This window comes from Heterodontus francisci, chromosome 12 (assembly GCF_036365525.1).
Source record: "Heterodontus francisci isolate sHetFra1 chromosome 12, sHetFra1.hap1, whole genome shotgun sequence".
NCBI classification, from domain to species: Eukaryota; Metazoa; Chordata; class Chondrichthyes; order Heterodontiformes; family Heterodontidae; genus Heterodontus; species Heterodontus francisci.
Genome location: NC_090382.1, coordinates 21150827 through 21165625, shown reverse-complemented (window position 1 = coordinate 21165625; position 14799 = coordinate 21150827). Strand labels below are relative to the sequence as shown.

Genomic DNA, 14799 nt, shown 5'->3' with positions numbered 1-14799 from the left:
CACTGAATATTGCTGTACGTGGAGTTGGTTTCAAGCAAGTTACTAGATAAAGAGGACCCATCTGCTCGCTCGAGTGAATGTTAAAGATCCCACGGCACTATTGAGAAGAAGAGCAGGGGAGTTCTCCTGAAGACCTGGCCAACACTTAACATTCAAGCAACATCAATAAAACAGATTATTTGGTCGTTTATCAAATTGCTGTTTGTGGGACCTCACTGTGCACAAATTGGCTGCCATGCTTAACAACATTACAACAGTGACTACTCTTGAAAAGTACTTCATTGGCAGTAAAGCGCTTTGGGGGGGTGGGGGGGGGGGGGTCCTGAGGATGTGAAAGAAGCTATACAAATGAAAGTTTATTCCTCCTTTCTTTTCAATTTTTATTCCAACTACCGAAACAATTTCGAGCATTACATACGTAGATTTTAGATATTATCACGTTGAGTTGGGCCTGCATTGAACAGTATAAAGGTGGTGTGGAGTGGGCAGCTCTGGTTGGTGTAATCATGAAGGTGTCACTACATGACCTCATGCCTCCAACTGCCCCACCCCCACACTCCCACGATTGGTCAGCCAGCACGCCAATCCTCGCGTTGCCCCGCCTTCCCAGATCAATTGGAAAGCGAGCAGACTCTTCATTACCTGATTGGATGATTTTTGACTCAGTCAAACAGCCTTTTTTCCCATATTTTTAAAACTAATGAACAAAAATGTTCAAAAAAAACAATTACTCATTGCCTATTATTTTACTCTCAGTTTGCTCACAACAGCCTCCTGGGATTGGTCTTTAATTTTTGGAGGCATCAGAGCAATCCTGGAGATTTGGAAACGTGAATCTGTCAATTTTAAAATTTACTTTGCGTAGAGAAATTGCACGTGTATGAATATGGATTAATGACCCTAACTTTGGAGACATGCAGCAAAAAGTTACCATGACACTATAAGCTGCAAATGGAATTATTGGGATCTCTAGCCCTTGCAACAAGTGGAGGAACAAATTAATTTTCAACCTGGTTCTTGACAGCTGGTGATAATTTCAGGTCACCTTTACTGCGCAGCTTTTAAAAATTCTTTCATGGGCTTTGAGCATCGATGGTAAGGCCAACATTTATTGCCCATCCCTAAATGCCTGTGAGAAGGTGGTGGTGAGCTGCCTTCTTGAACCGCTGCAGTCCATCTGGTGCAGGTACACCCACAGTGCTGTGAAGGGAGTCCGGGTTTTTGACCTAGCGACAGGAAAGCAACAGCAATATGGTTCCAAGTCAGGATGGTGTATGGCTTGGAGGGGAACTTGCAGGTGATGGTGTTGTGCTGTGCTTGTCCTTCTAAGTGGTTGAGGCAACAGAAAGTTATGCTGAAGGAGGCTAGGCAAATTGCTGCAGTGCATATTATTTGTGGTACACACTGCTGCCACTGTACATCAGTGGTGAAGGGAGTGAATGTTTAAGGTGGTGGATAGGGTGACAACCAAGTGGGCTGCTTTGTCCTGGATGGTGTTGAGCTTCCTGACGGTTCTTAGGATTGCACTCATCCAGGCAAGTGGAGAGTATTCCATCACATTCCTGACTTGTGCCTTGTAGATGATGGACAGGCTTTGGGGAGTCAGGAGATGAGTTACTGCAGAGTTCCCAGCCTCTGACCTGCTCTTGTAGCCACAATATTTATATGGCTGGTCCAGTTCAGTTTCTGATCAATGGTCACTTCCAGGATGTTGATAGTGGGAGATTCCACTATGGTAATGTTGTTGTATGTCAAGGGGAGATGGTTAGATTCTCTAGTGTTGGAGATGGTCATTGTCTGGCACTTGCGTCACGCAAATGATACTTGTAACTTATCAGCCCAAGCCTGAATTTTGTTCAGCTTGTTCTGCATGTGGATACATATGAACATACGAATTAGGAGCAGGAGTAGGCCACTCAGCCCCTCGAGCGTGCTCCACCATTCAATAAGATTATGTCTGATCTGATTGTAACCTCGACTCCACATTCCCGCCTACCCCCGATAACCTTTCACCCTCTTGCTTATCAAGAATCTATCTACCTCTGCCTTAAAAATATTTAAAGACTCTGTTTCCATGGCCTTTTGAGGAAGAGAGTTCAAAGACTCACGACCCTCTGAGAGAAAAATGTTTTCCTCATCACTGTCTTAAATGGGCGACCCCTTATTTTTAAATAGTGACCCCTAGTTCTAGATTCTCCCACAAGAGGAAACATCCTTTCCACATCCACCCTGTCAAGACCCCTCAGGATCTTACATGTTTCAATTAAATTGCCTCTTACTCTTCTAAACTCCAGCGGATACAAGTCTAGCCTGTCCAATCTTTCCTCATAAGACAACCCGCCCATTCTAGGTACTAGTCTAGTGAACCTTCTCTGAACTGCTTCCAACACATTTACATCCTTCCTTAAATAAGGAGACCAGTACTTTACACAATACTCCAGATGTAGTCTCACCAATGTCCTGTATAACTAAAGGATAATCTCCCTACTTTTGTATTCAGTTCCCCTCGCAATAAAGGATAACATTCTATTAGCTTTCCTAATTACATGCTGTACCTACACACTAACCTTTTACGATTCATGCACTAGGACACCCAGATCCCTCTGCATCTCAGAGCTCTGCAATGTCTCACCATTTAGATAATATGCTTCTTTTTTATTCTTCCTGCCAAACTGGACAAATTTACATTTTCCCACATTGTACTCCATCTTTGCCCATTCACTTAACCTATCTATATTCCTTTGTAGCCTCCTTATGTCCTCTTCACAACATACTTTCCTACCTATTTTTGTGTCATCAGCAAATTTAGCAACCATACCTTTGGTTCCTTCATCTAAGTCATTTATATAAATTGTAGAAAGTTGAGGCCTCAGTACTGATCCCTGCAGCACACCACTTGTTACATCTTGCCAATCGGAAAATGACCCATTTATGCCTAATTCTCTGTTTCCTGTTAGCTAACCAATCTTCAATCCATGCCAGTACGTTACCCCCTACACCATGAGCTTTTATTTTCCTTATCAAATGCCTTCGGGAAATCTAAGTACAGTATATCCACCGGTTCCCCTTTATCCACAGCACATGTTACTTCTTCAAAAAACTCCAAAAAATTGGTTAAACATGATTTCCCTTTCACAAAACCATGTTGACTCTATCTGATTACCTTCAGTATCTGAGGAGTCGCAAATGGTACTGAACACCGCACAATCATCAGCAAACATCCCCCCTTCTGACCTTATAATGTAGGGAAGGACATAGATGAAGCAGCTGAAGATGGTTGGGCCTGGGACACTACCCTGAGGAACTCGTGCAGCGATGTCCTGGGGCTGAGATGTTTGGCCTCCAAGAACCACAAACATCTTCCTTTGTACTAGGTATGACACCAACCAGTGGAGAGTTTTCCCCTGATTACTAGGGCTCCTTGATGCCACACTCAGTCAAATGTTGCCTTGATGTCAAGGGCAGTCACTCTTACCTCACCTCTTGAATTCAGCACTTTTGTCCATGTTTGGACGAAGGCTATATTGAGGTTTGGAGTCTGAAAATGTTCAAGTGAGGCCTTTCTCTGGCACAGCTCGTGTCAAAGTGAAACCTTTCCCTTCCATGACCTGTGTTGAACTGAGACCTTTCTCTTACACAGCCTGTGTTAAAGTGAGGTCTTTCTCTTACATGGCTCATGTTTAAGTGAGGCCTTCCTCTTACACAGCCTGTGTTAAAGTGAGGTCTTTCTCTTGCATGGCTCATGTTAAATTGAAGCTTTTCTCTTGCACAGTCTGTGTTAAATTGAGGCCTTTTTCTTTCATTGTCCATCTAGTTTTTAGCAGAACCGCACTTACTTTGAATATACATATTCAGGGATATAGTTTGGTTGCTTCTATTCCTAGTCACAGTGTGTTCTTTTCTCATTTTTTTTTCATGTTATTGCTAGTTTTTTTGGCACCTTCTTCCCCCTTTTGCCCCATCCTGAAGGTAATGACTGTTGCTGGTGTATGATTTTACAAGAGTGTTAGTAGAATATTCATCTATATCACAATGTGTTTTGCTGTCTTCTCGTCCGATGTCCAAATGTATGCACATTCTGCAGATGAGACTGGGATAGTGCCGATCAGCACGATCCCTGGCTCATTACCCCTTCCCGAGCGCAGAGTCACTGAGGGGAACTGCTACACCAAATGAGACCAGCTAACACAGCACATGCTAGGGCTGGCTATCTCGATTAGATATACCAGTCTGTGGTCCTGAACATTTAATGCACACCAGTAGGCCACTGATTTATGTTGAGTTGCTGATCTTGCTTGGGCCTCTATAGTTGGCTCTGGCTCCTCTGGAATAGGAGGGGAAATGATCAGCCAGCATGCCTGTTCTACTGTCTGATGATCGCTAATTGAAGGTATTCGTGTGAACTTTAACTATTGAACGAGTTTCATCAACATGTATTTATTTGTAATACAGATTGGGAATCTCAGGATCCAGCAATATTAGTGACATATCGCATTGATTCAGGGTGTCTTTTGTGGCTCAGTTGCTAGCACGCTTGCCTCTGATTCAGAAGGTTGTGGGTTCAAATCCCACTCCAGAGACTGGCGTGTACTGTCTAGTCTGGCATTCCAGTGCAGTACTGAGGGAGCACTGTACTGTCAGTGGTGCTGTCTTTCAGATGAGGTGTTGGACACCCATATCCTTCCCAAAAGTTTGTGCCCAAAAACTGAACAGAGGACTTCAGGTGGGCCTGACTCTGTACAACTGAAGCATCATTTCCTCACTTTTGAATTCAAATCCTCTCAAGATAAAGGCCAATATCGCATGGGCTTTTTTGATAACTTTTTGTACCTGTGCACTAGCCTTTTGTGATCTCTGTACCTGGACACTCACATCCCTTTGCTCCTCCAAAGGTCCTAGGCTCTCACATTAAGAAATTATCCTGATTTGTCTTTCTCAGATCTGCGTGGATGACCTCAAACTAACCCACATTAACCTCTGTCTACCATGGTTTTTCCCACTTACTTAGGCTGTCTATGCCCCATTGTTAGTTCCTCCTCCCATCTACACAGCTTACTGTGCCTCCTAACTTAGTGTCATCTGCAAACTCTCTATTGTACATCTGCTTAGATTTGAGGAGCCTATTTCCTTGGTGTGCTATTTGTGATGACATATTGAACACAGCACTACATTTCTCCCCTTCCCCACCCTCCAACCCCTTCACAGTCTGGCCTGACACCCCCAAGTCCTCTTATCTTCCTACATGTTTAGCCAATTTCTATCCAATCCCATGGCCTGTTCTTAATTCCCACGGTCTTTAGTTTTATTTCATCAATTCATGTGGAACTCTGTCAAAGTTTTTCTGAAAGCCCAAACAAATTACACAGCAAGGAGCTGTAACATTTGTAACGTTTTCAAAGAAGTCAGGAAGTTATCTCAAGCATTTCTAAATCCATGCTGACTGTTTCTTATCAAGCTATTGCTTTAGAGATAAAAAGAATAAAATCTTGTATTTATGGAGCACCTTTCACAACCTCCGCACTTTGCAGCCAATTAAGAACTTTTGAACCAAAAACAAAGTGCTGGAAATACTCAGCAGGTCTGACAGCACCTGTGGAGAGAGAAGCAAAGTTAGCGTTTCAGGTCTGTGACCTTTCATCAGAACTGGCAAAGGTTAGGAAAGAATTAAGTTTAAGCAAGTGAATGGGACGGAGTGTGGGGGAGAGAGCAAAGGGGAAAGTGTTTGTTAGGGCAGGAGAGATTAAATAACAAAGCTGTCCTGGGACAAAGGCAAAGCATGTGTTAATGCTTGTGATGAAAGACAAGGCATTAGTCCAGAGAGACTGTTAATAGCAGAATAATGTAAGATACTTTTGAAGTCACAGCATATAGGGAAATGTAGCAGCCAATTTGCAAGTAGCAAGGTCCCACAAACAATAACAAGATAAATGATCAAAGAATCTGTTTTTTAGATGTTGGTTGAGGGACAAATGTTGGCTAGTACACCCCCTCTGCTCATTTTGAATAGTGCTGAGAGATCTTTTATGTCAACCTGAAAGGACAGGCAGAGTATTAGTTTAACATCTCATGTGAAAGATAGCACCACCTCTGACTGTGCAGCATTCCCGCAGTATAGTGCTGGAGTATCAGCCTAGATTATGGGCTCATCACTGAGTGGGAATTGAACCCATTACCTTTATGAATGAGCAATAAGAGTACAACCACTGAGTTATAGCTGATGCTGACTTACTCTTCTAGCTTATTCCTTAGTGTCAGCTCAATTGGGCCCACGTTTGCTGTTAGACTAACATTCCTGAGGTTCCTTGGGTCAGATTGAGCTCCTTTTTTTCAAGGTAGATACTATAGTTGCTTGCTTCTGATCTTGCAGAACTTCACTAAGACTCAATTGATCTTTCTACAACTACAGTCAGTGTCCCACAGGTTCTACACTAGTCGCTATCAACCCCCTTAAGATATATACCATCTAGCCCAGGAGTCACAGGATAATTTCGCCGAATCTCCCACTCCAGAGTAGTAGATCAAAGAATGGGTGCTACTGTGTTGGAGCCTTGACTCCAGCTTACACTTCCCTTAAGGAACAGCTTCCCATTGTAACCGTGGAGCCAGTGAGTTTACCCAGCTTTAATCCTTGAAGCAGAAATGGCATTTTGCGGAAATGTTAAAAATGCATTGTGTGTGAGCGCGGTTAATAGGGCAGAACTGAACCTTGATGGGGGAAACTTATTGTGTCCTAAACTGATCACCTATTATTGAACTGCATCAAATTGGAGAATGAGGGTAGATCTTGACAGTGTGCGATAATGGGTGATAGCAAGTTGGCAGCCCATTTTATATCTCTTCCAGATGTAGGGAGAGATGTAGAATCTACTGCGGACTCACTATCAACCATTTTATGCTATTGCATGCAGTCAAGATCTACATCAATGTGCATTGGGGTGAACTGAATTTTGAATCTGGCTACATGGTCATTTCTACCTTGTAAGGGGATCTTCGGGCTGTCACCACAACTAATAGACAACTGTCTTATTCCATTACACATGCCTCCTCCCACATTTAGAGTGTTACACACAGTTCTGGTCTCCAAATTACAAAAAGGACATAGAGACCCTGGTGACAGTGCAAGAATGATGCCAGAAATGAGGAAAGGATGAACAGGATGGATTTTTTTCTCAAGAAAAGAGTCGTCTGATGGGTGACCTGATAGAGGTCTTTCAGATAATGAAAGGGTTTGATAATGTAAATGTAGAAAAGATGTTTCTACTTGTGGGGAATACAAAACTAGCAACCATAAATATAAGATAGTCAGTATCTTGTTTACTCAGACAGTGGTTCGAATCTGGATCTTGCTTCCCCACAGTGTAGTAAAGGCAAATAGCATTGATGCGTTCAAGGGGAAGCTAGTTAAATACTAGGAGGAAAGGAATAGATGGTTATGCTGATAGGGTTAGATGAAAAGGAATGGGAGGAGGCTCATGTGGGCCATAAAAACAGGCATAGACTTGTTAGGCCAAATGGCCTGTTTCTAGGCTGCATGTAATTCTATGTAATTTCTCCCATTTTGATAATAACTGCTTAATCAGTGCACAGACTGTCTTATTCCCACACTTCCTTTGACTGCCACCTTAATTTGTGTGACATGCTGTTCATTTATTTTACTTCAGAAAACATCTGTAGCTTTTGGATCATTAGCATGATATAATTAGAAGCAGTTTTGAAAAGAAACTTTCATGAGGGCTGGCCTGAGCCTCGAAACCAAAGAAAAATGACTAATCAAAATTAATTCCTCTTTGTTTTTTTTTTCTGCAGGGACATTAAACCTGACAATATTCTTCTTGATGATCATGGTAAGTGGCAAACAGTGCCTGTGGTTAAAGTAAATAAAACTTGTTGTAGCAGAATGCAAGATGTGCTTCTGGATTAACATATAAAATGTGAAGCAGTGTAAGGTGCCTTTAGATGATGTGAAGGACAGTATACTTGGTTAACTACTCTGTGATGGACAATTGGGAGACTAAAACTGGCCTCGGTGCCCCATTATAGGAAGGGGGAATATCAGCCAGTGTTCCAACTCCTGATTGGTCTCCTGTTTGGAAGTGCATTTGCATGGATGTCAAAGGTCAGGCTTGGGTGTGATGTCTGTGATTGAATAACCTGTAGATACTCACTCTCTGGACTTGCAGACTCAGGCTGATCCTGCCATTGGGAGCTCCCAGCGAGGAACAGCACTGACCCGGCCACATTGGAGAAAATTACAGAGCAGCACTCATCGATTCTCCACTCATTCATTGAGATGGATGGAATATCAATGTCTGTATTGACCTATGATTTCCTGACCAGTCCTAGATTTTAGATTTTAGATTAGAGATACAGCACTGAAACAGGCCCTTCGGCCCACCGAGTCTGTGCCGACCATCAACCACCCATTTATACTAATCCTACACTAATCCCATATTCCTACCAAACATCCCCACCTGTCCCTATATTTCCCTACCACCTACCTATACTAGTGACAATTTATAATGGCCAATTTACCTATCAACCTGCAAGTCTTTTGGCTTGTGGGAGGAAACCGGAGCACCCGGAGAAAACCCACGCAGACACAGGGAGAACTTGCAAACTCCACACAGGCAGTACCCGGAATCGAACCCGGGTCCCTGGAGATGTGAGGCTGCAGTGCTAACCACTGCGCCACTGTGCCGCCCTATTCCTTTTACCTAGTTGAAGCTGTTGGATCCACTTTAAGGGTTCGATCAGAAATCAGCTTTCTCAGCACCAACCTTATTCCAACTGGTTCTGAGTCCATAGCATAAACAGCCAATAATTTGGCAATAAACTAGCATTCTTGTTCAGATTGCTGTGGAAGGGAAAATGTGACAGTGGTGCAGACTTCATTGGTTTCGGGCTGAAAAAAGAAACTTTAGTCTACATCTGACCCCTGCTGTCGTTGGCCCAATGGTAATTAGTTCTTCCATTGAATGTCAATCTCCTCAATGAGCACAAGTGAAATATCTATACTGCGCACACTTGCTTATTATGTACTTGTATATATATTGGTCCTGAACACTACCATATTCTACATATGCTGTGCTTTCAAAAGGCACCTGCACTCTGCATCAGGTCAACCTGGCACTATGTTTGTCAGTCAGTATAGATAAGGTCCTCCCTTCTGCTGCGGAGTCCCCTGCTAGCCCTTTGATAAATTGATTTGACATCTTATGGAACTGGCTGCATAAGGGTGGTGGAAGCAGAGACAATCAATGACTTCAAAGGAAATTGGATGGCCACTTGAAGGAAATAAACTGGCAGGACTACAGGATCGAGCTGAGGAGTAAGATTGACTGGATAGTTCCATGGAGAGCCAGCATAGACTCGATGGGCCGAACGGCCTCCTTCTGTGCCGCATATGACTCTATGACTCTAAAAGGGTGTGGCTTTGCTAAAGCTATTTTTACACAGAATTATATAGAATATACAGCACAGAAACAGGTCATTCATGTCAACCAATTCAAACCTGTGGTTATGCTCTACTTGAGCCTCCTCTCATCTTTCCCTGTCTAACTGTATCAGCATAACCCTTCTGTCTCATATGCTTGTCTAACTTGCTCTTAAGTGCATCAGTACGATTCGCCTCAACTACTCCCTGGGTAGTGAGTTCCACATTCTCACCACTATCTGGGTAAAGAACTTTCTTCTGAATTCCTTATTTGATTTCTTGGTGACTACCTTATATTAATGGTTTTTCTCTTCCCCACAAGTGGAAACACTCACTCTGTGTCTATTCCATCCAAACCTTTCATAATTTTAAAGACCTCTATTTGAGAGAAATCCATTTAGGTGGGGTGTCTTCTCTTGGTGCACCTTTGTTAATGGCTGTGAAGGCCAATCCTTGAGAGGCAGGTTCTGCCACAAGTGCTGCACGTGAAGCTGCCAAGTGACTGTATGAGTTATTGTTTTTGGCTTTGGTGCCTGCTGTCAAGCTGCTGTCGCACCAGGTCATTGTGGTAGTGCACACCTGTCCACAGGATGTGTCGCCATTTCCCTCTTTCACTAGCTAGTGACTCCCAGTTGCAGTAGTGGACATTGAGGGCCTTCATGTCACATTTGCAAGCATCCTTGAAGTGGAGCTTTGGGCGCCCCACTAGTCGTCGGGCCCTGGTTACCTCACAATATAGAAGGTTCTTGGGTATGCAACTGTCTTCCATCCTGCAGATGTATATTTACTATTTGAAGAAACAGATTGATTGCTTTCTGAAAGTATTTTTACATTGATTTGGCATGAGTAGATCTTCACTTGGTGTAGTGCCTTATACCTTGTGGAATATAGACCTAAAGCTCAACTCTAGTTCAAGATTAGACGGCGTCTAAGCATCATCAAAGCCATTAAGCTATCATAACTGATAGCTTTGCAGCTAAGCATCATTATAGGCTGTGAGTGCCAGCTGAATGGAAGGAAGAGGTTAACATGGATTGACTTCATTTACAATCGTTTTTCAGAATAGACGCAAAGTGCTTTGGACAAGTGTTTAAGACTCGCTGAGTATTTTTGATCTTGCTAATTTAGCATATCATTAATCTATCCATGATGAGATATCCCTGAAGGAATTCTGCTACCTTGTGAGGAGGTTTCATTTTTCAGCAAGACTTCACATTCTGCCTCTTGGGAACTAGGAAGCTATTTGCTGTGAGTTGATGGTGAACAAGCATCTTACTCATAAAGCCAGTCACATAGCCTTTAATCCTCGTACTCTCTCTCTCGTCTTCCTCCATTGCTCATCTGAACTGCAGTATCTGCTCTGGGAAGAGAGATAGAGTGTTTTGAGGGAAGGTGGAATTGGCTGGAAAGAGGAATATTTATAGACTAACTTTATAGGGAAGTTCAGCATTATTTGCTGTAGAAGCCCTAAGCTCTGGAATTCACTCCCTATACCTCTCCACCTCTCCACTTCTTTACCTCTCCTCCTTTAGGACGCTTCTTAAGACCAACCTCTTTACTAAGCTTTCACTCACATCCTAATATCCTCTGATATGGCTCAGTGTCAAATTTTGTCTGATGTTGCTCCGATGAAACACATTGGGACATTTTTACTATGTTAAAGGTGTTATATAAATACAAGTTGTTATTATTGGTAGTGATTTATACTACATAAATTAAATGTACAAAAATAGTTAAGAAAATAGGAGGCTGGACAACCCTGTTGGTTCAGTGACTTTAACCAGTAACTTTACTGATACGTCTGGACCATGGCTTCCCACTCTATGTCAGCTGTTCTCAGTTGCCAAGATGGCAATGATGCACCAACTGACATCCATGCCCCACAATGGGGAGGGGAAAATAGGCCAAGGGGTCCCTGCTCCTCCTGATTGGGCTGATATTCCCCCTGCAGCTAAACAACCTGCCTGGAGTCATCAACAAGACTGTGCCCACATGGCTGAAAATTCGGAGGGATGAAGGTGCCTATAGAACAGAGTTTAACTATTTCCTCTGGTGGGAGATTCCAGAACAAGGGAGCATTGGCTAAAATTAGAGCTCAGTCTATCGTGGGGTAATGTCAGGAGTACTTCTTCACACAAAGGAAATCTGGAACTCTCTCCCCAAAAAAGCTGTTCAGGCTGGGTGGGGATGGGGAGGGGAGTGCTCGATTGAAAATGTCAAAATTGAGATTGATAGACTTATGAAAGGCATGGGTTTTAAGAGTTACGGAACCAAGGCAGGTAGATGGGGTTAGGATACAGATCAGCTGTGAGTTCATTGAATGGTGGAACAGACTCGAGGGGCTGACTGATCTAATCCTATTCCTATGTTCCTTAGTCTCTAACATAAGGACATAAAAACAAAAGAAATAGGAGCTGGAGGAGGCCATTCAGCCCTTCGGGTCTGCTCCATCATTCAACAAGGTCATGGCAGGACTTCTATCCCAACTTCATCTTCCATTTCTATTCCCATATCCCTTAGTAACCAAAAATCTATCAACTTCTGTCTTGAATATACTCAATGACTGAGCATCCACAGCCCTCTGGGGTAGAGAATTCCATACATTTATAACCATTTGAGGGTCCTCCGTGAGCAGTTCATCTCTCATTTGACACATTCATGCCTCCATTTCTAAGGGGGTAAAATTCAGAGTAATTGGGCTAGATCCCAGCAAGAAGATCAAGTACCCAGCGAGGAGGCCCTGGGGTCTGAGTGCCCAGCGAGGAGGCCCGCGGGACCGAGGGCCCAGTGAGGAGACACAGGGGTCTGAGTGCCCAGCGAGGAGGCCCGCGGGACCGAGGGCCCAGTGAGGAGACACAGGGGTCTGAGTGCCCAGCGAGGAGGCCCGCGGGACCGAGGGCCCAGTGAGGAGACACACAGGGGTCTGAGTGCCCAGCGAGGAGGCCCGCAGGACCGAGGGCCCAGTGAGGATACACAGGGGTCTGAGTCCCCAGCGAGGAGGCCCTGGGGACTGAGAGCCCAGCGAGGAGGCCTGCGGGACTGAGTGCCCAGCGAGGAGACACAGGGGTCTGAGTGCCCAGCGAGGAGACCCGTGGGACCGAGGGCCCAGTGAGGAGACACAGGGGTGTGCCCAGCAAGGAGGCCCTGGGGACCGTGCCCAGCGAGGAGACCCGCGGGACCGAGAGCCCAGTGAGGAGACACAGGGGTCTGAGTGCCCAGCGAGGAGACCCACGGGACTGAGAGCCCAGCGAGGAGACACAGGGGTCTGAGTGCCCAGCGAGGAGGCCCTGGGGACCGAGTCCCCTGCGAGGAGACCCTGGGAACTGAGTGCCCAGCGAGGAGACCCTGGGACTGAGTGCCCAGCAAGGATGCCCTGGGAACTGAATGCCCAGCAAGGAGACCCTGGGGACTGAGTGCCCAGCGAGGAGACCCTGGGGACTGAGTGCCCAGCGAGGAGGCTCTAGGGGCAGAGTGCCCAGTGTGGAGACTCAGAGGACTGAGTGCCCAGCAAGAACTGAATGCCCAGCGAGGAGACCCTGGGACTTAGTGCTGAGTGACAAACCCTGGGGATAACTGTCCAGCAAGGGGATCCTGGGGACAGAGTGCCTAGCAAGGAGGGCTGTAAGAAGAAGTCTGAGCTGGAGCTGGGGAATGCCAACTTTAGCAATCCAACAATCCATCATTAACTGAATTCAAAATGATTGGAAAGGTCACAACTCACCCTCCCCCCCTGCCCCCCCTCCCCAACCCCCGACTACCTGACCCACCTCTGGTCCTCCCAGGCACATTTTTCTGTAAGCACTTCCTGGTTCTGTTGTTCGTCAAGCAAACTTTAAAATATTTTCCCATTCTAGGGGTGCCAATTCTGGTTTCATCACTTAGCCTGTTGCCACAAAACTCCCACCATTGGTCACCCATTCTCTCCGTGCACCCACTTCCCACAGCCAATTGTGAAAAAAACAGACACTTTCGGGGTAGGTTTAACTCCCCAAAATAGGTGGATTTGGGTCAGCTGACAAATTAAAGTGTTTAAAATTTCCAATTTCAAAACACAACCTGCCTTGAACCCACCCACATCCGGTTTTAAAGGAGTGGGGATGAGGGGCGGACAACCAATCCGCTTTTAGAAGTCTGGACGCTGTAGAAACATTTTAAGGAGGCTGGATGTCCTCCATTTTAACAAGGTGTCTATTTTTTACTGCTGTAGTCCAGGTTTCCTGAGCCTGGGACAAACCCGGCAATAAAGAGAGACGCGAAGGGCTGGGTCCATAAGCGGATTGCCTTTACTCCACTGCCTGTGTTTCAGGAGGAGCAGGAATGTTTTCTTCAGACTGAACAAGCTTACCCTGTAAACCCTCCCACCCAACCTTCACAATCTTCTCCTGAAGCCCACCCATCACCACCACTCAGTCCACCCTCAACCCTTTCAGCGCAATCGCAAGCCCCCCCCCAAATCTCCATACAATCAGCTTTTCCACCACCCCACCAAGATCACCAACTCCCCCCTGTCCCCCGAGATCCCCAACTCCTCTCAATCCCCCCCGAGATCACCAACTCCTCTCAATCCCCCCCGAGATCACCAACTCCTCTCAATCCCCCCCGAGATCACCAACTCCCCCCAGTCCCCCGAGATCCCCAACTCCTCTCAATCCCCCCCGAGATCACCAACTCCTCTCAATCCCCACCCGAGATCACCAACTCCCCCCTGTCCCCCGAGATCCCCAACTCCTCTCAATCCCCCCCGAGATCACCAACTCCTCTCAATCCCCACCCGAGATCACCAACTCCTCCCTGTCCCCAGAGATCACCAACTCTCCCCAGTCCCCCTAGATTACCAACTCCTCTCAATCCCCCCGAGATCACCAACTCCCCCCAGTCCCCCGAGACCACCAACTTCCCCCAGTCCCCCGAGATCCCCAACTCCTCTCAATCCCCCCGAGATCCCCAACTCCTCTCAATCCCCCCGAGATCCCCAACTCCTCTCAATCCCCCCGAGATCCCCAACTCCCCCCAGTCCCCCGAGATCGCCAACTCTCCCCAGTCCCCCGAGATCCCCAACTCCCCCCAGTCCCCCGAGATCGCCAACTCTCCCCAGTCCCCCGAGATCGCCAACTCTCCCCAGTCCCCCGAGATCACCAACTCTCCCCAGTCCCCCGAGATCACCAACTCTCCCCAGTCCCCCGAGATCACCAACTCCCCCCAGACCCCCGAGATCACCAACTCTCCCCAGTCCCCCGAGATCACCAACTCTCCCCCGTCCCCCGAGATCACCAACTCCCCCCAGTCCCCCGAGATCACCAACTCCCCCCAGTCCACCGAGATCACCAACTCTCCCCAGTCCCCCGAGATCACCAACTCTCCCCAGT

The 14799-nt window shown here is 46.0% G+C and overlaps 1 protein-coding gene across 1 annotated transcript in view; it reads left to right on the top strand.

Annotated features, from left to right (window-relative positions):
- LOC137375553 (serine/threonine-protein kinase 32A-like) overlaps positions 1-14799 on the top strand; it is a 344635-nt gene that overhangs the window by 222530 nt on the left and 107306 nt on the right. Inside the window, exon 5 of the mRNA XM_068042898.1 lies at positions 7807-7844. Coding sequence (XP_067898999.1) covers positions 7807-7844 — 38 coding nt within the window. The remainder of the gene's footprint in view (positions 1-7806; positions 7845-14799) is intronic.